General features: G+C 62.5%; 1 protein-coding gene across 1 annotated transcript in view; it reads left to right on the plus strand.

The window, feature by feature from the left end:
• The first annotated feature begins 614 nt into the window (after positions 1 to 614).
• KCNIP2 (potassium voltage-gated channel interacting protein 2) overlaps positions 615 to 22847 on the plus strand; it is a 47654-nt gene continuing 25421 nt past the window's right edge. Inside the window, exon 1 of the mRNA XM_076338888.1 lies at positions 615 to 731. Within this exon, the coding sequence (XP_076195003.1) occupies positions 659 to 731 (73 nt within the window). The 5' untranslated portion in view covers positions 615 to 658. The remainder of the gene's footprint in view (positions 732 to 22847) is intronic.

Genomic DNA, 22847 nt, shown 5'->3' on the forward strand with positions numbered 1-22847 from the left:
ATCCAGCTTCTCCCCGAGGGGGGGGATGCAGCAGCCGCCCTGGACTGGAGAGGGCTGGGGTCCCCCTTCCTCTGTAGCTCCTGGGGGTCCTGAGGCGCAGCCCGGCATGGGCACCGACACGCAGGGCTTAGGGGGCCCTCGGTCCCCTGCAGCAGGCTGTGGGGGTCTGCTCTCCTCCAGCTGCCCTGCGCCTTCTCCATCCCTGCATGGTCCCTGACCCCCGAGGCTCACCCAAACCGCCGGAGACCCCCACCTCGGTACAGCCCAGAGCAGCTCCCTCCCTGCCTCTTCGCCGGAGGCCCCCCGCCGCCCCCGGCCGTGCCTCAGTTTCCCCGAGGCGGCGCGGCGCAGGGCGGCGGGGCCGGGCCGGCGGCTCCCGGGAGGAGGCGGGGAAGGACGGGAGGGAGGGGGCGGCCGTGCCCAGCCCCGGCGGCGGCGGCGGCGGCGGCGGCGGGGAACGGGGCGGCTGCGCGCTCCTGCCTGCCGTACCGAGCCGTACCGAGCCGAGCTCCCCGGCACCGCCGGCCCCTTCCTGCTGCCGCGGTGAGTGCCGCGGGCGGCGGGGCGGGGGGAGGCGGCGGGCGCGGGCCCCCCCTGCCCGGCGGCGGAGCCCGTGCGCCCCGTCGCGGTTCCCCCCGCCGCTCGGCGGGGCGGGAAGATGCGGAGCAAGGGCAGGAAGGAGAGCCTGTCCGACTCCCGCGACCTGGACGGCTCCTACGACCAGCTCACGGGTGAGTGCCGCCCGCCGGGGAAGGTGCAGCAGCCGCTCGGGACCACGGCGCGGGGGCGGCCCCAGGCACCCCGACCCGGCCCCCGGCATCCCGGGCACCCCGGCCCGCCCGCTTCCAGACCCGGCTGAGCCCCGGCCCCCTGCCCGCCCCGCTTCGCCGCACGCCTTGCCCGGGGAGGGGTGGGGGGCGCGACCCCGGCGCTGGAGCAGGGGGACAGTCCCGGGCCCGGGGGGGGGATGCTCCGGGGGGGGGTTAGGGTTGGTCCCTGCCGGGCGGAGGTTGCCCCGAGGCAGGTTTGCAGGGAAAAGGCCCCCACCAGGGGGTGGGATGCTTGAATCGCTTTTGGCCGCTCCCAAGCTCACCCTCCATCACTGCTGCTCCCAAGCCCCTCGGGACACCAGGATTTGGCGCTGGGCTTTCTCTGCCATGCCTTGGACCCCCCGCTGCACCCTGGGGTGGCATGGCAGCACCCTGGCAGCAGGTTCCTCTGGGAATGGAGAGGCTCACCCCACTCAGCAAACCCCGGCAGCACCACAGAGCCTGGTGTCTTCTCCATCCGTCACTCGGTGTCCCCTAGAGCATCTCCAGAGATGCTCTGCCCCCGGGATGGGGTGGCTGTGGGACAGGGAGGCCAAATATGACCCATCTGCGACCCTATTGCATCCCCCTCCATCCTTCACCCCAGCAGGGAATTGCCTGGCATCCCACATCCCACCACAACATCCATCCATTCATGGCACCTCATCCCCTACTGTCCGGTAGCGAAGCAGCTGGGCTGGAGCTGGTGACACCCCTCCTTCCCCACACGCTCTCCACAGATCAGGCCAAATCCTGTCCCCTTTCAGGGCCTCCGGTGCAGCAGCTGTGAAACGGGGCAGCAGTTCCCGCCTGCCTCCCAGGACCCATGACGGAGCCGAACCTGTCCGTAGCCGGTGGGGTTGGGTGCTCTCATGCCGCAGGCACTGGGGTAGGTGCACAGGCGGCTCCCCCAAGTCCCGGTGATGCTTTTCCTGCCATGGTCTGGAGTGGATTTCAGGCTTTGCTCTGGAGTTTCGAGGAGGTGGTGGTAGCAGGGCAGGACCCCTGCTCTGCTTTCTTGAGCAGCCCCACGTGTGGGAAACGCTGCTTGCTGCCTGCCCAAACGTGCTGCAGGGAAGATATTTTTGAGCTGTGTAGGAACTTGGAACCCACACACAACTTTTGGTTTCTCCGGTAACTTTAAAATGTCCATATGGATTTAAATCAAACCGAAGTTAAAAATAAATTACAGTCTCTCTGAGGCTGAGACCTTTTATGCCTGGGCTTACCTCCGAGCCAGCCGTGCAGCAGGAACCTGGACAGAGGGGAGCCGTGCCGCTGCGCCAGCCCCTGCCCGCAGGGATGGGGCTGCTGGGAAGCCTCTGGGGAATAAGGCTGGAAATATCTGCCCCATTTCCCAGCGGGGGAAATGGAGGCCCGGGAGGGCACGTCACTCATTTGCCATTGCTGTCAGGTCAGTGACCTGCCAGGGCAGAGCCGGTGGTAACGCCAGGGAGGAGAGGGAGCTGGTCCCGGCGGCACCGATTTCCCCTGCGTTGGCGGGACGCACTGAAGCCGTCCCTCCCTGTGGAGGGAAAGTTGTTTTTCTCCCAGAAAGTGTGGAAGTGATGCAGGCAGGAGGAGAGGGGATGCAGCCTTAGCTCGGGGGGCGTTAACAGCTCAAGCCCCTGCCTGCTAACCTGGCCTGGGCTCTCCTGGTACCCTGGGGATGCTGTGAGGAGCTGGGACCCCCGTGGGGCTGTAGCAAAGCCCCGGGGTGGAGCTGGCAGTGCCAGCATGGGCTTAGTGTCTCCCTGCAGATGGGAGGGTCCCTGCCGGCACCTGCCGTTTGGTAGCTCAGCCCTGCTTGGGGACAAGCATGAGCAGTTCGGAGTGCTCCTGCAGCCTTGGGGACCCCCATCCATGAGGGTCTGGGGGACATCTGTCATGCAAGAGCTGTTAACCGAGAGATGATTTGATGTCAGGCAATGCAACAGCCCCACGGCAGCTCCAGCGATTGCTGGTGTGCACGGGGACAGCAGTCGGTCCTGCTGCCTCCCCATCACTCCCCAAAAACAGAGGTGGAGGCAATGAGACCCCCATCTATGCATGCCCAGAGAAGGGTTAGCAATACCCCCTTCCAAAAGAAGGAGAAGGGCTAAGGGGAAGCGGGACCCCCAGCCATGTGCAGGGTAGAAGCCCCCCACACCTTCCCTGGCAGCACACTGATTTTTAAATTTAAATAGCTGTTGAAAATGGGGGTGCAGTGACAGCCCCCCCTTCCTGCAGCATCTCCGGTGGTGCCTGGCCGCCCCGGTCCCCGGCCAGAGCAGCCGTGGGCTGTGCAGGCACACGGCACGTGGATGTGTGTGTGAGAGGCGAGAGTGCCCGAGTAAATGAAAGCTGCCTGTGTGTGAGCGGCGGGGAGAGCAGGCACCGGCTCTGTGTGCCAGGGGAATGCAGGCCGGCTGCGCTGGGTCGAGCCAGAATGGACCCTGCCTGCGCCTGGCCCCAGTGCAGCCGTGTGGGGTAAGGGCAGGCACTGGCCGTGCCTGGCTGCTGAGCCTGGGGCTGGGCACCTGCTTGGGTGTTAGGGAGAGAAATGTTTAGGTTACGCCACTAGGAAATTAAACGGGTCCATTTCTGGGATATTTAGATTATGCTAGTGAGAAATAAAAGCCATCCATAAATTACGTTATTCCTCCAGCCCTCTAATGACATGAGCGATTAGTGTGCAAGCAGAGCCCAGAGCCAGTGCCTCGGGACTGTTCTGGACATGGCCCTCCGTGCGGCAGAGATGGGAGCCCGGTGCCACTTTGCCCTGAGGAGCGCAGGTACTGTGTCCCCGGCCCCGAATCCCAGCAGCGCGAGAGGCAAGGGGGGCTCTGGGCCAGCTTTCCTTCCTGCCTGCCGCTCCGCAGGGGTGTGCGGGCAGCGGGGCTGCCCCAGCACCAGTTGGGGAGCAGGGGTGGGTGGCCCAGGGCCCCATCTCACCCCGTGAGACAAGCCCGTCCCGGCCATGCTGTGTCCTGTGGGCAGGACAGCCTGCGCCGGCACGGGGTCCACACCTGGGCTGTTTGGGGTGGGTCAAACCCCCTAGCTGTGTTTTGGAAGGATGAGGGATTCACCTCCCAGGCCGTTGGTCTCCCAAAAGGGCTTAGGAGGCTCACTTTTCATCCCTGCTTTTTCACCCCTGCTTTCTCCTTCCCGTCGTCCTGTTGTGGGGTCTCGAGCAACTGCTTTGCTCCACCCCAAAGGCAGCTGCAGCATTTGCAGTGGGTGAGCAATTGCTATAGAGACCATGTGCAGAGCTTTGGGATCCTCCTGCCTCCCGAGGCATGGCTGATGGATGGGGACTCCCTAACTCTTAGCACTTTGAGCAGCCCACCCAGTGAGATGAAAACTGTGGGTACCAGTATAGTGGCAGCACAGCATCTGGCTGAGCTCTCCTCCCTACCTGGAGGGAGGGTGTTTCAGAAGCATCTCTCCCGGTGGCAGTAAGAAAGGAGAGATGGGACCAAGCTGTCCCCCGCAAACACGCCGAGGGGAGGACGGGTCAGTGGGGTTGGTGGGAGGACAGTGGGAGCCGGGCTCCGGTCCCTGCTGTGGCATTAAGCCCAAGAGTCGTGCCCCGGAGATGCATCTGCCACAGGCGGGTACCAGGTGATGGGCAGATCTAGGGCTGCACCAGGGGCTTGTTCTGCTGCCGGCAAACCCGGCAGCTCCATTGTGGCTGCTCGCAGCCCGTGCTCAGCTGGGTGGGAGGAAAACCTCTGCGAGCTTGCCGTAGCGTAGGACTTCCACCTGCAAGGCGGATAATTTATTTCCTGGGGTGTGGAGGGGGCGCCAGTGCTAGCCTGCCCCAAATAATAGTGTGTGTAGGGGGAAGAGCTGGGATCTGCAGCCGGAGGATGGAGCGATGGGGCCGATGGGGTGGGACTGAGGGCAGGAAACAGGCAGGGACCGGCCGGGCGCCCAGCCGCAAGTGTGCGTGGCAGGTTGTGTGCCGTGGCTGCCTGCTGGGGTGGATCCTGGGAAGGGGGACTGGGACGGGGACTGTGCCTGAGACCATGGCAGCGCCTTGCCCATGCCCAGAACAAAGCTCCTTCTCTTGCCCGGATGCTTTCTCAAGCAGCACAGGGTGCATGGCCACCTCGCTCTGCTCTGCCCATGCGGGTCTGGCAGGGCCAGCTGCCTGCATCCCCATGGCCAGCAGCACGCATGGTTCGTCTCCTCCTCCTAGAAGCAGCCCCCAGGAGGGGTGACGTACACCAATGTCCTTCCCCCGGGGGGGGTCCAGCCCATGGGAACCAAGGGTGCTGCCCGTCCCCCTGCTCCCCCGCTAACCTGCCTCCTCCGCGCTGCCGCTGCTGCCCCACGCGTCCCCTCCTCTGCTTGCCGCTTCTGCTCCCACTGCCCGTGGCCCGGCGGTGAGACTGGGCTGGAAGCCGGGCTGAGCCTCGAGCCAGGTCCCCAACCTCCCCAGGAGGCCCCCAGTCAGGTGGGGTACGGACTCAGTCAGGGTGAGGTACGGTGGGGAAAGGGCTCCCACTCATGCGCTGGGGCGGGGGGCTCCCGTGGGGTCCCCTCTGTGCCAAAGCGCCCTGCCCTCGACAGATGCTGCACCTTCCCGGGGTGACGGGAGCATTGCCTGACTGCCTCGTCTCTGTCTGCTGTCTCCCTCTCTCTGGCATCTGTACCCCTCTGCCTCTTCCCTCGTTGCTGTCCTGGCTTGTCTGCAGCCCTTTGATACTGATGAATCCTCTCTCACGGGGTGTTGTGGCCTCTCCTGACAGGAGGCTGAGATTCTGCCAGTGCAGAGGTGGGATGCTGCTCTGAGCCCATTCTGGGGCAGAGCTGCGTGCAGGGCAGGGGGCACGGGGACGATGCTACTGGGTACCGCTGCCCGTGGGCAGGTTGGATTTTGCAGGTGGAAAGGCCAGAGCTGAGGTTTTGGCGGCCGCTGCTGCATCCCTGCAGGCAGAGGCAGGTTGGGGCCCACAGGGAATTGGTGGCACAGGATTAATTGACAGGAAGTTTGTGGGTTTGGTTGGGGTGGTTAAACGGCTGATTTCTGCAGATGCCGATGCATAATTCATGGCCTGTCGCAATTTCGGCCAAGGTGTACAGCTCCTGCTGCACCGGGCTGGTGATGCATGGGCAGGGAGGGGTTTGCTCTTTCGCCATATCTGCGTCCGGGCACGGAGAGGCGTTTTTCCCCGCGGCTGGCTGTGTTGCAGCCGGATAAGGTGTCCAGACTCAGTGGTGCTGCTGCTTTCCTGTTGTGTGGTATGCTGGGACCATTTGCCCCCAGAGCCGTGGGAGCCGGATCAGGAGGAGATTTGGGAGGGTGAACAGAGAAGGTCCCTGGAGCGGGCTCCGGTTTCCCCCGGGCCATATCGGGTCCATACGTCCCGGCTGGAGCTAAGCCTTATGCCCTTGCCTTGCAGCCGGGGCATCAGAGGGTCACTCCAGCCCCGAAGGACAGGAGAGACCCATTAGTGGAGCTGCCCTCCCCCTCCCTCGCTGGCTCTGCTCATTAGTGGTGTTTTCATTAGGAGGAGTGGTTTGGTTTTGTTTAAGCCAAATTGCTGTGCTTGGGAGATGATAAATCCATCTGCTGGCAAATCGCTTTCCTGCCATCGGGATGGATCCCAGCCCTGGGCTTTAATCGTCCTGCAGATGAATGAGCCTCTGGTGAAATGAATCTCCCTGCCGTGCCCTGCAGGGAGAGCCCTGAGCCCTGAGCCAGGTGGGCTGCCTCCCTGACACCACAGTGAGGGGCTCTGGCTTGGAGTCGGGGTCAAAATCCTACGCTAAGGGGTTGCGGAGCCCCAGGGGTGGTTATTGCCAAACAAGTGAACTGCTGGGGCTGGTGCAAGCAGCTTCCCTGGGAGTGAAGGGGGAGAGGAGCCCCTTTCCACGGGGCAGGGGCTGCGGGTGGGTGCAGGGGTCCTGTTCAACCCACCATCCGTGCCAGGGTGCTCTGCCAGCAGCCGGGGCCGGGTGGGTGCCATGCCACGGGGGTGAGCGGCAGGACGGTGCATGGGACAGGGCTGGGGTCGGGATGCAGGGGATGGAGTGGCCCCGCTCTCAGCGGCTTTGAAAAGGGGATATGGTGGTAGGGCTGTGCTGAGCAGGAGGCTCTTATCGGGGTCCTCCCATCCCCGGGTTGCCGTGGCTCAGGTTCGTTCTGGCTTTTAAGTAAATTTGCCTTCCGCTTCAAATGAAAATGGGTGGTGCAGCCCCCCCGGGGAGCAGTGTGAGTATAAGCTTGTTTGGAAACAGAGCCCTGTAGGAGGGAAACTGGGGGCAGGCTGGCTGCCATGTTCAACAGGAGCTGACGGGGATGGGGGGCATGGGGGAGTGTCACCTGCATCTGGACTGGGGTCTCCCCGGACGTTTCCTCTCTGGTCCGGACATGGCGAGTCACCTATGGACACTTGTGGGCAGCGGTGCCGTGCACGTGCACGTGCACGCCCACACTCTCGCAGCATTCTGCCTCTCTGCCTGTGGCTGATGGCAGCCCCCAGGGCTCAGCTTCGTCTGGCTCTAGGTGACTCCAGCCCCATTTTGGCAGGAGCCACCTGTCAGGTCGGGATCCCTCCTGTTCAGACAGCCGGCACCCCTCCCGACCCCAGGATGGTGTTAGCATTGCTGCTGGGGGCTCTGGGGTGCAGCAAGAGGGTTGGTGTCCCATCCATGCTGCTCCTGCTCACCCCAGCTGGGGACATCGGGGACCTGGGGATGTCGGAGTCCGGGGGCCATAAAAGCAGGTGCCCCAGCTCTGAGCACGGCTGCTGCGGTGCCCGTCTGATTCCTGCGCCAGCTCCAGCCCCAGCGAGCATGCGGGGGGCTGTGTCCTGTGCGAGGTGAGGGCACTGTGTGCCCCTGCATGCAGACGAGCCCGATCCACACTCTGCTCGGAGAGCCCTAGGCTGCAGCTGGGGCAAGCTGGTGGCTTTGTCCCGGTGGGGAGGGGGTGGTGTGGGGTCTGGCTGACCCACGTAGAGGTTCGACAAGGAACTGCGCTGCAGCAGCAGCAGTGCCCATGGGCAGGCAGGGGACGCTCGGAGCCCCAGGGGCCAGTGCCAGGCTGGCAGCAGAGATGGATGGCTTTACCTGCGGCCCCTTTCCCGGGAGCAGGTCAGAGACAGTGATGGAGTGACTAACTCTGCAGGTGGGCTGGTGGCATGAATCCGCTGCCCCAGCTCTGCCGTACGGAGACGGAGGGACTGACTGGGCAGGACGGGACCCCCCTGGGCCGTCCTGCTGCCCCCGTGAGCCACCTCCCGTGGTAGTGACGTTCCTGCTGGGAAGGGACTCGACAGCCTGAAGCAGAGGGAGGTTTCTTGGCAAGATGCTACCATGAGAGACTGGCAGGACCCTGTCACTGAGCTTCTGTGGGGCAGAAAGGGGGATCCTGCTCCTGGCTCCAGGCACTGACCCCAGCAGCAGGGCTGGGATACACTGGCTCCCTTACCTGCCCTCTTCTCATCACCAAACCCACGCATTCGGACACCAAAAAAGTGCTTTTTAGGGACAGAGCATTGGTGACAGTCTGGCCAGAATCTGAGTCACAGGGAAGAGATTTTCCAGGGTTTTTCCCTTGGCCCAGCTGGGGAAGGTGCAGCCCTGTGGGATGCAGGGAGGCACTGGCAAACTCATGCATCCATGGACAACCCTCAGACCCAGCAGGAGCCGGGGAAGAGCCATCCAGCTGTGGCAGGGTGAAATGAGAACCGGCCTGCTCGCTAACGAGATTAGAGAGGCGAGCCACTGCTCCTGGCCTGTTCGGTTAATCGCTTCTTCCTAGATTGAATTTTTTAAAATTGCATTGCTTACAGAAAGCCCCTGAATGGGTTTAAAGGCAATAATCCACCCGGCCCTCTGTCACTGCAAGGGTTCCCCTGGGGCTACTTGGCAGTGGGTTGTTGAAGTCCCTGGTGTGTCTCTGCATGTCGCTGGTGTCCCCAAGAGATGGCTGGCTGGGCTGGCCGGCCCTTGGTGGCTCTTGATTTACTCCGGGAGGAAATAATGATGAATTTTTAATGGTGTGATTTAGCGAAGCCTCCCACAGGTGAGGGAGAAGGGAGAGGGTCAGGCGCCGGGCTCTGTGCTGCAGCCTGTGTGACGGGTCCCCTTTGCCCCCTACTCTTGCCCCGAGGGCCGTGGCGGGCAGCTGCCCACCCTGCCCATCCTGCTGTGCTCCTGGGGGCACGCTGGACTTGGAGGGGTCTGGCGGTAGGGCACAGCAACCCCAGCCCTGGTTGCACCTGCATGTGGCCTCCGCTTCCTGTCTGACCCCGGAGCGGGGAGGGATGGCCGCTGGCGCTGGGTTTTGGAGTCGAAGCAGAGGTTAGCAAATGGATGTGGGGTTTGGGCAGCGCAGCAAGGGATGCTGTAATATGCTGTGGTTAGGGCTGATCCCGCTGTCCCTTGGGGACATCTCAGCCCTCTCCTCCTGGTGGGAGATCCTGGTGGGATCTGCCCTTAAGTACCTCTTTTTTCCCCCCCTGAGTCTCCTTCCAGAAGTCGCATCTTTTGAGCCCAACCCCTGCCCTGCATCACTCGTGCTGACCTGAGCAAATTTCCCCCGGCGCCCGCCCTCCCCGCTTGCCTCCCCTCTGCCATGCAAAGTGAGTCACTCTCAGGCACCGGGAATCATTCATGTCATTTCCCCCTTTGCCGCAAAGTCATTAATGCGAGTGGAATAATTTGTTGCGTAACAGAGAGGATCAGTGGGAGCACTGCTCTGGCGGGTGATGCCTGGCCCTGGCTCACCGCCACCCCGGCCACCGCTGCCCCGGGAGAGGGCAGCTCAAGTGGGATCGCCAGCTGGAGCATCCCAGGTCTTGCTGGGGTTGTGGTCCCACGGCTGCACTGTGCTGGCAGTGATGGTGTCAGCTCCCTGAGATGTTTTCCTGAAACTGCCGAGTCCCACCTGGACCCCGGCTGGATGGGATGGACATGTTTGTCGTGGCCTCGGTGTCTGCTCACACTTGCACAGCTCCTCCGAAAGGGGCTTGTCCCAGCTGCTCCACAGTGACGTGGGCAAGAATTGTCCCCTGCATTGATCGGGGTCTGTGTTGTGGCACCCTGTGTCCCTGTCATGCCTCTGCCTCGTCCCCGCCACGTGCTGCTCCAGCTCCTCTGAGCTCCCCAAGCCGTGGGGTCACAAGCGCTTCCCACCAGCAGCTGAATCCCTCCCGGCTTCTTGTTTCAGAGCTGGGGACCCCAGTGTGCCCCGGCAGGGGTGCAGGCTGTGTGGGACCCTGTGCAGCTCAGGGCCCTGCAGCCCTGAAGGGCAGCTCTGGAACTGCTCGCAGCGAGGTCCTAGCCGGCTGTTGCTGCTGGTGACCCATGCATGGGATGCACTCAAGCACCGCCAAGGCTCCCTCCCGGGGACCTCACAGCCTCCCAAGCAGGGGGCTGGCTGGAGGGGGGACTTGCTGCCCTCACCCAGCCCAGCTGAGGACTGTGGGTTCTGGGACCCCTTGCTCGAGTGATGCTCGCTGTGGTTGTGGCAGATCAGGTCTCTTCCCCTGCACAGCGAGGGGGGAGAAGGACAGGGAAGAGTGCTTCAGTCTTTAAAAGGCATCACAGAGGCTGCCCCCCTGCCCAGGGTTAATTTCCTTCTATCCCACGCTCGGCCAGGCATTAATTTAAAGATGCTGCAATGGGAGAGGGGGAGCCTAAGAGGATTGGGCTGAGAGCAGGAGGATTTAGCGAAGGGAAGAGACGTGGCTGGGGCTGGGGGCTGCGCAGGGGATGGCAGCATCCCACAGAGCAGGATGGGCAGGAGGGGGGAGGTGGCTGTGGACCCTTTGGGACCGAGCCACCCCGATGTGTCCCAGCTGTGACTGCAGTGGTGCCCGGTGGCTCCCACCAGCATCTAGAAGAGGACATGGGGGTGAAGCTCTCCTCGTCCCCAGGGAGAGCACTGCATCTGGGCAGCTGGATGGGGAGGGGGCCATGGACTGCTTGTCCACAGCATGGCCGTGCCTCATGTCCCACCCCTGTCCCTTGCTGTGCGTGGGAAATGGGGCAGAAGTTTCAAACCCAAGCCTGGAGGAACCCATTGGATGGGCATCGTGCCCGGCTCCATGGGGGGCAGGCAGAGCCCCTCTGGGGTGCCACATCCCAGCGGGGCCTTTGTCCCCTCACTCTAGCTGGGCAGCGGGTCCCCTCGGTGCAGAAGGTTGCCCCAGAGCAGCGCAGGGAGGGAGGAGCTGGTATTTAATATTTCAAAGTGACTCATTGAAAACCTGCTGCTCCTGGGGCTGGTCCAGACCCAGCATCCCCGGGAAGGGGCCGGGATTGGGGCCACCCCAGCCCAGTGTGAGCTGGAGCGGGAGGCTCTTGGGACCACATCCATCGGGGCAAAGGAGCCTTTCCCTCACTCTGTCACCCTCAGACCCGAGGGTCCTGCCTCTGCCCTGGGCCACAGCTCTGGGGCAGGGATGTGGGTCCCGAGGGGCCATGGTGGCTCCCCAGCCCCACGCCACCCCGCACCTCCCTCGGCACTGTTTGTTTTCTCAGCCTGCCCTGCTGTAATTACAACCCGCTGTCACTCTCTGGATCATACGTCTTTCCTTTTATCACTACTTAATTAAATAACTGTGAGGAAGTGAGGGGCTGGTAACTCTTTGTTCGCCGGCATGAACAACCCGGTGGTGCTGGGGAGGTCCCTCAGGGCTGGCAGAGGAGCTGGATGGGGAGGGCTGTGCCCTGGCGCGGGGGGCACGGTTGAACACAGGGTACCTGCGTGCCCATGAAGGATGAAGCGCTGATTTTGTTGTTCATGGGCACAGCATCTCTGGCACAGACATTTCCAGGCCAGCCCTGAGGTGGTGCCCTGGACGTGACTGCCATGGCCCCGTCTGCAATTCTCCCCTCAGCTCGGAACCGTGCCTGCTGCCAGGCCGGGAGGAGCGTGCAGGCGAGGTGCCCGCTGCCAGGCCAGCCGCCTCTGCCCACAATTAGTTGGTGCTAATGAGTGTCCCTGGCAGTTGCTGCTGGGTCAGGGAGCTCCGGCTGAGTATCTGCCAGGTGCTCCCCCCGCGGGGCCGGATGCACGGGTCCTGCTCCCCGCTTGGCAGAGCATCCTCGGTTGTGCTGTTGGTCCTCAGCGCGGACATGGCTCCCTCTGCTCTCTCTCCATCCCTTCCCTCATCCCTCTGCTGTCTCTCTGCCTTTGCGCCTTCCCCAGGAGGCTGGTCCCAGTTTGGGCACTGGCAGTGGTGCACCTCCAGGTGCTGCCCCTGTGTCTTGCTCCCCTTGGTGCCCCTTTCTCCCCATCCTAGCCACCGCGCAAGGTGCTGTAGCACCGGGAACGGTGTCTGTTACGGTGTCCTCGGGAGCAGGATGTGGCCCAGTTTAAAAATGCATGGGCAAGGGCAGTGGGAGCTCTCCCCGGACCACTGCCTGTCCTGTTTTGATGGATTGGGGAAAGGTCTGATCTGACGGGATTTCCATCTACCCGAGACAAAGTGCTGCACCGAGCTGCGGCAGGGCAGCCTGGCCCAGGCGGGGATTGATGAACGTCCCCAAACTGTTGCCAAGCTCCGAGCTTTGTGTTCGCCTGCAGCGAGGAACCGGGTCTCTTTGCAGATGCAATCCCCTCCCGCACAACGCACCGTGCACCGAGCACCCACCGTTGATTGTGCAAGTGGCATCACAAGCTACGCTTAGCTTCGGTCTCGTGGAGGGTGGGGGCAGCTCTTTGCATTGGTGTTGAGACATACAAGATGCCTGGCTGGGGTAGACTGGAAAATGTCCCCCATTTGGGGACTGGCCTCCTGGAGCTGTGGGCAGCCCTGGGTGTCGGGGGCCTGGCTTGGAAACGATCAGTCTGGAGATGAAAAGGTTTTGGGGGCACTTTGAGGCTTCGTGGCAGGATGCTGTGAGAAGAGGAGCTCCTCTGCCCACGTAGGAGTTGCATGCAGGCAGGAGAGCGTGGGGTGACCTGCAGGCTCGGGGTGCCTCTCCTCCTGGTGCACTGCCTGTCCTCCTGCCTGCCCTGGATTTGCAGCTCAGGAGTAATTTTGCACAGATCAAAGCCTGGGGGCATCTCTCACCTCGGCTTACCTGGGTCCTGCCTGCCCCCCAGCCCAGAGCGCAGAGGGGATTTGGAGGTAATCCTTGCAAACGGGATGCTGCTGGCTAATTATAGCGGAGCCTCTCGCTTCGTGGGAACCACGGCGAATTGTCCCTCGAGCCCAGGCAGCGACGGTACAAATCTGCTGCTAATTAGACTTGAAAGTCCTCCCGTGAGCTCAGGCGCAGGATGGATATTTGATTATTAACATATTTATTTCTGAGCCTCTCAGCAGGTCTTGCACTGGGAGGCTGTACTCTACCCCTGAGTAATTGCCGGGCGCACTTATTCCTATCAAGAGTGCTTGGGGGCTCCAGGGAAGGGGGGGCTGTTCAGCTCTGTGTGCTCCTTTTTGGGGGTGTCTCACGAAGGTGTGTGGAAAACACATCTTGCTGATGGCTGGGGAGGTCCTGGGTGGGAGCATGGTCCCCAGGCTCTGCTCTGTGCCTCCCACCAGCGCCTCTGCTGGGTGGGATGCTCCTGAGCCTCATGCCCAGCTGGGAACCCAGGAATGTCTTTTCCCACCTGCTCCTGGGCCCGTTGGCTCCAGGCACTGGGTAGGCAGCAGGAGAGGGTGAGGATGACCCAGTGGTGCGGAGCCGGTGCTGAGCACCACAGCCCAACACAAAGCCGCCTGCCATGGCACCCCCAGGGAAAGCATCCCTCCCTCTGGCGGAGGCAGACAAACTGAGATGGAAACACTGCCTCTGAAACAACCAAAAATAGCTTTCCTGTCCCCAAAATGTCAGTTTAAAAAGGCAGTCTCTGGGGGCCCCCCCGGGCTGGCAGTGGGCTGAGCGGGTGCCCTGGAAATGCCGGGTGGGTGGTCCTGCTGTCCCATGGGGCAGGGAGTGCTGGACAGGGGGCCGGAGGGCTGAGCCATCACTCGGGGTACGAGTGGGGAGAGGGTCAGTGCTGGCGTGGGGGGCCATGAGCCCAGCCGTGGGTCTGCGCAGCATCTTGGGTTGAGGCTGGAGAAAGGTGCAGGTGTGCTGTGGGCTGTCAGAGGGGCAGTACTGGCCTTGTGTGTCTTCCCTGCCCTAAGCCTCCCAGGTTCCCCCAACCAGGTTGTCACCCATCCAGGGGTTTCAGGCCAGTGCCAGGGGCTGTTGGCGTGGGGACAGGCGAGGATCCTTGGGTCAAGACCTCAGCTGCATCTGCAGCGCCACTTTGCTCTCCCTCCCTGCCTTGTCACTGCATCTCCCCGTGCGGGGAGGGTCTGAGCCGGGGCGTGGGGGGCAGGCGCTTTGTTGCAGCACCGGAGTTATTAATAACAGCAAACACTCTCAGTGCCTTCGAGCCAAGTCCGTTTTAGGGGAGATTCCTGCCATTTGAAGTATGTTTCCCCTCCCCGGGATCCCTCAAGCACCTTATCGCCCTCTCCCAGCCGTGCAGCCAGCGCATGCCGGAGCCCCTGGATAAGCCGTGGTGCTAATAGCCTTTCTCGTGCCGCTCAGCCCGGCAGCATCTGGCTCGGTGATCGAGGGTGCCCCGCTGCCTGGCCTGCAGGCAGCCCCATGCTGCCTGCACACGTGGGAGCTGAGGTCGCACCCCAGCCCGTCCCTGCTGCGTTTCCTCCTGTCACCGTGCTGAGCCGGAGCTGTCGGCGGCCGAGCAAGCGCTGATTGCAAGGAAATTAGCCTAGTGCCATCTCCCATTTATCGGAGCCCAATCTGTGCATGATTGCACGGGGCTCGTTAATTTGTTGCTGTCACCATGGCTTGGTGCGGGGCGGTGAGTGTGGCAAGGCTGGAGGGGAGTACGCCGGGGGGCCAGGACATGCGGCAGCCTGCTGGGATACCAAGGGCCATGCCCTCCCCTGGAGCAGATTTGGGAGCAGGGCTGGCATCACTGGTGGCCAGGCTGAGATTTTTCCCAGCTTTGCAGTTCAGGAGACCCCGGTGAGGCTTGGAGTAGGAGCTGGGACAGGCCTGGGGACGCGGGGTGGTATGCTGGGGATGAAAACCCCTGCTGCTCCCTGTGGAGTGCCGTGGGCACGGAGCAGCGTGGGCATCCAAGGGGCAAAAAGATGCCGGTTCAGGTTAAGGAGATGCTGTGGCTGTGTTGTGCTCCGGTGTGAGCCATGCACCCCCAGATGGCAATGTTCCCCCCACTTGCGAAGGCTGTGCTCTTTGGAGGTCCTGGGGCCGTGCTGCTCTACTGCCCAATATATTCTGGGTGCCCCCAGAGTTGCTGTGTTTTGCAGACACAACAAGCTCAGAAATGGCCCCGGATGCTCCAGGCAGGCTGTGGTGTCCTTGCTTACCGCTGCCATCTCAACATGTCGGTCCTATAACCAGGGCTGGCGTCAGGTCCTGGCTTTTTTCCCTTCCCGGTGCCTCAGTTTCCCTGCAGATGTTGGTGCTGGTCTTTGCCTTCCCCTTTGCCCTCCTTTTGCAGAGCATGGAGGGTCTTGGGGTGCACCCCAGGAGCCTGGGTGGGGGGTGATGGAGCCTGTCCCCCCTGCCTTGTCCCTTCCTCCCCGCTGCTCACTACCCTGTGTGTGGGGGTGATGAATTATTCACGCCCCATCGCGGGGGGGGGGGGGGGTGTCTGTGGCCGCCTGCATGATGCCAATGGGCCGACGTGCCGCCAAGCACAGAGAGCTCTTCTGTGTAAATCCCTGAAATATTTAGCAGAACTGACTTAAAAAATACAGCTTGGGAGGAGTTAGTGCCTCAGCATAACCTGGTGGGCTGGGGGCCATCACGGGGGGCGATGGGGGTGATGGATGCAGCGGGATGGTCCCTGTGGGGCTGTGGCCCCGGTCTTTGCCTGACAGCCACCACCCAAGTTGCTGGTGGAGCTTGTGTCTGTCTGTCCGTCCGACCACGCATCCGTTGGGTCTTTCTGCTTGTCTCTGCCATCAGATGGCGGGAGTGCCCCCGTCCTTTCCCTGCATTGCAGGGGTGCTTTGGAGCCTGGTGCTGGGCTCAACCCACTGGCTGGGGCATGTCCCGCTCCCCAGTCCGATGCCACCAGAGCCAGGCTGCTGCCCCATCACCCGCTGTGTGCCGGCTGCTGGCAGGTCGGCGCTGCAGGACCGGGTCACAGCATTGGGCCAGGCTCCTTCCCTGGCAGCGCCTTCCAGAGCAAACGGATCACGTCACATGCATTTTTTAACAAGATCCATCGGCTGGGAACGAGCTGAGCTGTCACCGCATGTTTGTGATCAAAGCCAGACGTGCCCTGGGAGCCCAGGGGGAGGGTGGCCCTGCACACCACCCCTCTCCATCACATGGCCAATTTACAGGGTATTTATCCTGGCATAGCAGGTTGAGGATCCAGCACTTTTGCAGGTTGCAGGTGCGTTGCTGCTGCATCCCTAGGGGTACCAGGATGGCCAGTGTCCTCCTGCCTGGCACAGCGCAACGATTCCTGAACTGAGCATCTAAGGACAGGAGCAGCCACGATACAGAGCTCGTGCTGCCGTTGGGCTTCTTGCACAGCCCTACACCCAAAACGGCACCTTCTCCTGGAAGACAGAGTGAGCTGGGTTTGCTGGCAGCCAGGGTGAGGTAGGAAAGGCTTTGTCCTTGTCCTGGGATGTGTTTTGGGCCAGGTTCACAAGGGAGCAAGAGGAGATAAGGGATGCAGGGAGCTGTAGCTGGCTCTGGATGGGGAGCCAGCTGGCTGTGCCACGGCAGGGCTGCCCCACGGCAGGGCTGCCCCACGAGGCAGCCTGGGCTGCTGGCAGCTCTTCCTTGGCCTTCACAAGCTCACCCTTTCGTGGATGCTCTCTGTGTGCCTCAGCAAGTAGGAGCCGTGTGCTGCCCCATGGTCTGTACATCACAGGGCCAAGCCCCGGGGTGCATGGCCGAAGGCTGTCTGCCCCACTCTGAGCCTTCCTCCCACCTCCTTGCTCGGTTTGCTCCTGTCCCCGTTGCTTCCCCGGCCCGGGAGACAGGCGGGGTGGGGTGACGGACGCCTGTGGTGGGCCCGTGCAGCATGGTTGTGCTGTGTGTTTCCCTCTGCAAGCACCAGCAGAGCCCCCGGGCTGCGCTTTGCCATGACAGCACATCCCATGTCAGAGCCACTGCAAATCCTGCCTGCTAATAGCTATGCAAATTACCTCATTAGCTGCCTTATTTATTTTCTCTGGCATCACATTTTCAGCACTTCCTCGAGTCCCGGAGGCTGTGGGTCCCCAGGGCTGGGAGGAGGCAGGAGCAGCAGTGGGACCCCACACAGGGCTGGCTGTGTTGAACCTTCCTCTGCGGATGGCAGCGGTGTTTGGCTCCCACGGAGCCGCCCACCCCGACGTGATGTGTCTGGGACCAGGGGCTCACATGGTTCCTGCAGTCCCTGCTGCTGGGATGTCCTCCTCATCATCCCTCGGCATGTCCTGGCTCTGGGGTGAGTCTTGCTGAGCCCTGCCTCCAGCCAGGAGCCGCCCTGTCCCCTGCAAGCAGCCGTGGGTCTGGTATTGCTGGGATGTGTGTGCCCTCCATCCCCTAAAAAAGGTGGCTCCTGGATTTAGGGACAGAGAGAACAGGGTGTCTGCCCAGTCTCTGTGGATCTGAGTGGTGGCTTGAGGTTTGGCACAGGACTGCAGGGTGCCCTGCATCTTTCTCAGCCTGATTACCCTTCCTCATTAATGGAAATGTGCCTCCTTCCCACCCTGATTTCCCTTCCTCCGTGATGGAGATGTTGGCAGATGCTGTCGCAGGGGTCTGCCCTCTGCCAGCCCCAGGACGACCCCAGAGAGCTCCCAGATGCCCTGGTCGGGGTGGCCCTGGCCTGGAGCCCTGCTCTGGTCCTGTCCCTGGGGCGTGTGGCCCGGTTTGAAATGCTTTGAAGCCCAGGCACTACCCAGGACTGGCACAGGCAGGAATGGCCCCCGAGCACCAGCCTAGCACGGTGCCCCTCGGGGATGTTCATGTCCCAGGGTGTCCCTGCCCTTGCTGGGTGTGCACATGAGCGTGTGGCTGCCTGCAAGGATGGCTGTCTCCTGGTTGCATTCTCCAGGGGTGCTCACATGCCCATGACACCTGTGACAGTGGGACAGGCTTTGCACGGGCACCAGGGGACCCACATACAAGTGCCGGCCCTGAAGACCTTGATCCAGGCACCCCATGGGCTTGTCAGCGCCATGCCAAGCCGCCTGCAAGCGTTGTGTCTGCTCCCCCCCTTCTGTTTATCTTTTAATTTTCCCCTTCTCTTCGCGGCTGTGCTAATGAATATTTCATGGCCAGGAACCAGCGTGAATTCCCCCGGCAGCTCCCTGCCCCCAGTGCTCCTGCGGCAGGTACCAGCCCATATGTTGGTGGCTTAGGAAGGATGTGTCTGCCAAGAAGCCATCTCAGGAGGAGAGGACCTGGGCAGAGAAGAAAGCAATGGCTCTGGTGTGGACAGCTGTGTCGTGCCCCCCCTCCCTGGCCGCGCTGTCACTGTCCCTTCAGGCTGCGGGGGACTGCCAGCGGAGCATGGTGGCTGCCTGTCCGTGTACGGATGGCCTTCATGGTTCCCATGCATCCTTGCACGGGATGCATGCAAGCACACGAGCATCCGTGTGCTCGGCCTTGCCCAGGTGGCCATGCTTGCCTGCGTGCTCCGACACAACTGCACGTGTCCCTTCCTGTCCCCCGTGTGCCATCAGCCGCCGCAGCCGTCTGAATGAACCGTGTCCCCGGCTCACCTCCCCGTGGCCCTGCCGCTGCGGCTGTGCTGTGCGGGGGCTCCTCTTAGCGTCAGGCAGCAGCAACGGCACCGTGGCATGCACAGACCGTGGGTCAGACCGTGGCACCACACGGGCCGTGGCACTGCACAGGCATTGCGTCGCCTGCCTCGGGCTCCCGTGCATCCAAGCTGGAGGTGTCCCGGCACAGCCCCAAAGCCTGCAGGCAGGCAGCAGGGATTGGGGTCAGGGAAACGGGGGACAATTTTGCTCTCCAGTCTCCCTGAATTTGCCATTTCTACCCTACAGCGGGGAGCTGGGCCAGCCCCCAGTGCAGGCTCAGCACTGGGAGGTGTGGGGCAGCTGCTCCCCCTGCCAGAGCCACAGCACATCGGGGGAGCAGAGCTGGAGACAGAGCCTGGAGCTGGTGTCTTCCTCCTTCCCATTGCTGGGGCTCTAGCAATGCTGTGTCCCCTTTCAGGGGCCCAGCAGATGCTCTGGGGACGCAGGCTGGCTCAAAATATATCCCTTTGGGAGATGACGTCCTTTGCTCTGCGAGGCACTGTGGGGACGTGAGTTCCGCTGGAGCTGGGGCAGGGGCTGGGGGGACCAGTGGCCTCCTCGCAGGGGGAGCAGGTTTGGGAGAAGCACAGGTAGGGCAGGAGGCTGGCCGGGTGCACTCTGAAGTGGCGCACATGGTGGCTGCGACCCAGGTGACAGATTGTCAGCAAGAAAGTGTGTGTAAGAGCGGGCTCGACAGCCCTGCTTTGTGGCTTGCTTTTGATTTCTCCTGGGTTGCTGTTTGTTCTGCTGGGGGAGAGGTGGGTCAGCGACTGAGTGGCTTTGCTGCCCTTCTGCAAGGGCAAGACATGCAGTCCCTGGTGCCAGCCTGGGGAGCGTGTGCTTGAAGGGTGTCCTGGGACGGGAGCAAGCCGACTCACATCTCTCCGCAATGCACCGTCCTTGCAAAATACCTGATGTGGGGTGCAGGGAGAGAGGACAGTCCCCTGGCTCAGCCCATGTGGTCCCCATGAGTGTCTGCCTGGGTGTTAGTGCACGAGGGCCTCTCTGGAGAGCCAAGGGCCAACCTGGAGGGGTGATGCTCCTTTGGAAATCACTGTCCAGTTCTGGACTGGTTGTAGCATCCAGGGATGCCGGCAGGCAGCCGAGCCTTGAGGTGGGGTGGGTGACATCAGTGCTGGGCTCTTCCCTCCCACCGTGTCCCTGCAGGCTGGCATGGGGTGGTCTATGCATGCTGATGCAGGGGGCATATGAGCTCCTTTGTCCTGCGTGGCCATCACGACCAGGGTGCACAGGACAGCGCTTGCACCTCCCACCTGCCCGGGACATGCTGGGATGGAGCAACCTTCTTGGCCAGGTGGGATCTGGCTCCCAAGGAGCTGGATGGCAATTTTGGGGTGGATTTGCAAACTTTGCTGTCAGGTCCTGTGGGCTCTGGCACCCTCCTGTGGCTGTTCTGCCACGGCTCCTATAACCCACGGGCTTTTGGGATGCTGCGGCTGCCTTGGGCTGAGTTGTGCTGGCTGGTCCCGGCGGTGGTACAGTGGAGCTGGGTCTCTCTCCCGGCATGGGGGGAGCTCTGCGTTTGCAGGATTTGGCCTTGTGTTACACAGCTCACGGGATCTGATCGTTGCAAGAAACTGTCCCAGCATGCTTGTGTTGTGGGTTTGAACCAGGAGCGGGGGTCCTGGATACCATAGATAAGGACGAGAGTCCTAATCCCCTGACCTGTCTCCAGAAGGTGGCAGGAGGGGACTGGGCACCGCTGGCAGCGCAAATTTCTGAGCTTTCGGCTGTGGACAGGTGGTCTGCAGGGGGTAGGTTCAGTCGGGGTGTTGCATTCACAAACTGGCCCTGCAGCTGTGCCTCTGTCCGCTGAGCTGCCCGCTCTGCCTCGGCTGGCCTGGGCTGTCCCCTTCCTCCTGCAGGGCCGATGTCCCTTGCAGCCCATCCCTGGTCCGGGGCTTTGTGAGTGTATTATTGTAGGGTTGCAAACCCCTGGTGTGCTGTGTCGCGCCTTGCTGTAGGGTCTCCCCAAACCTGGCTCAGCCCTGCAGCGACTGGTGCAGTATCCCCTGGTGCCTGTCCCCCCCCGCCCCGGGGCACTGTCTGCTATGGTGTGGGGGCTCTCTGTTGGGGGGCTGCCCCCCCCCCCCCTCCTTTGCAGGGGCATAGTCAGCATAACAGACAGGGAGGGCTTGGTTTGGAGGGGATGGCCCTTCTTTTGCGGAGCACGGGGTGAGATTACCCCATACCAACCGCTGGGGGGGGGGGGGGGGGGCTCCTGCCCCTTCTCTTGGGGCTCCTTGTTGAGGCATTGGTAGGGACTGGGCAGTCTGACTGTTCCTGGCTGGATCATGCCTGCACCCCCTTTCCCATCCCCAAGGGAGCAGAAGCTATATTTTCCATCAGGTCTCTTTTTCTTCACTTCCTCCCCCATTAATAAGAGATGAAGCTTATGAGATAATAGAGCCTGTATGGATGCAGAGCTGAGAAATCCTGCTGGTGTGGGGTGTGGGTGTGATGTGGAGAGGGAACTGCAGCTGGGAAAATGGGACTTGGGGAAGGGATGTGGTCGCCAATCTGCACAGAGCATCTTGGGCTGGCTCTGGGAGCAGGGAAATCCCACTGCTGCCACACGCCAGACTCTCTTCTGGCTCTGACATACTGTGCAAGCTAGCAACTCACTGCCAGGCTGAGCTTTGGAGCGAGCAGCTCTCCGCCCGGGCAGTCTGGGAATCTGACTCCTCTTCCTCCCATCCTTGCACCGATCCTCGTCTCCTCCCCTGCGTGGAGCTAGCAGGAGTGGGTGGCTGGTGCCCAGGGATACAGGATGCTCACAGCGCCGGAGGGCTGATGCTCAGGGATGCAGGACGCTTGCAGTGCTGGAGAGCTGATGCCTGGGGATGCAGGACACGCAGCGCTGGATGATTGATGTCCGGGGATGCAGGACACTCACAGCACTGGCTGGCCGGAGCCGATGATTGATGCCCAGGGATGCAAGATGCTCACAGTGCTTGATAGTGGGAGCGGAGGGCTGATGCCCAAGGATGCAGGATGGTCTCGGTGCTGGCTCCCCTCCGGAAGGAGCATCCTTCCCTGCTTCTTGGAGAGAGGCGGCCCTGGGATGCAGCAGTGCCTCATTGGTCAGCAGGACCTGTGGAGTCTGCGGGTTGCCATACCAACCTGCCTCTGGTTCCCGGCCAGCCGGGCGTGAAGTGCCGGGTCGAGCTGGTGGCAAGGGGCGGACCAGGAGCCAGGGGCAACCCGGGGCTCTGCCAGCCAGGGAGGCATCCATCCGCCTCTCCCGGAGAGCTGGCTGGCACCGCTGGGCTCCCCAGCCCCAAGCATCCCCCTGCCGCTACTCCCTGCCTCAGCCTGCAACTTTGCTGCACAGAGGGGGCTGGCGGGCTGGCACGGCACGGGGGGGTTCGCCCGGGCACCCCGCTCCCTCGCGAGCTTGCGGTCAGCTTTTGTGTGCCTAAGCCCTGGGAGGGGCATTGCCGCCAGCCCCCCGGCCCCTCTGGATCGCAGCCAGCCTGCACAGGAGCATCCCAGCACAAAACTTCCCGGCTGGCTGCCTGCCGCCTGGGAGGGTGGCCTGGCGGCTGCCGCGCTGCTGGGCGCTGCCTGTGCCCTCTCCGCCGGGCTGGACCTGCCACCGATGCCCGCAGGCTCACTTTGGGCAAGGAAGGCTCTGTCCTCCCCCGGGCATCGCCTGCTGCTCGGAGGAGCTGGAGGGCTGTTTGCTGGCCGGGAGCGGGTACGACTGGGTCCCTCCCTAGCGCTGTGAGCTGGAGCCATGAGCCACTGCCAGCAGCGCTGCAAGAGGCAGCTGGGCCGGGTGATCCGCTTCTTTTACCAGTTTGTCACTGGGACCCTCTCCCAAGGTAGGTGCTGCCCTGGGAGGCACGGGGGCTCTGTCCTATGGGAGGGGGTCTCTGACTGGTGGGCTCTGTGGGGTTATTTGGGGAGGGGGGGGGAGATGCTGTTTAGGTGCTGAGCAGTGCTGAGCAATTCAGCCCCAGGTGGAGGGGTTGCACTGGGCTCCATGTGGGGCAAAGCTGAAGATGCTCACAGGAGGCAACAAGAGCCCCTGAAGGTCCCTTGTGGACCTGGGGTGATGGGAACATTTTATTTGGGGAGGGGACTGGTGCAGAGTGGAACATGAGAAAACTGCTGTGCAAATAAGTCACAGCTGGTCCGACCCTTCCCGGCCGTGCCAGGCATCTGCCTCCTCTGGGGCCAGGGCTGCGCCCTCCATCCATCCGGCTGGAGAAGCCCTGGGTGTGCCCGTGGGCTGGGGCAGGGACACACCCTAGTGCCTGCATCCGCCCATGCTCGTATCCTGGGATGCCGC

This window comes from Aptenodytes patagonicus, chromosome 5 (genome assembly GCF_965638725.1).
Source record: "Aptenodytes patagonicus chromosome 5, bAptPat1.pri.cur, whole genome shotgun sequence".
Taxonomy (NCBI): domain Eukaryota; kingdom Metazoa; phylum Chordata; class Aves; order Sphenisciformes; family Spheniscidae; genus Aptenodytes; species Aptenodytes patagonicus.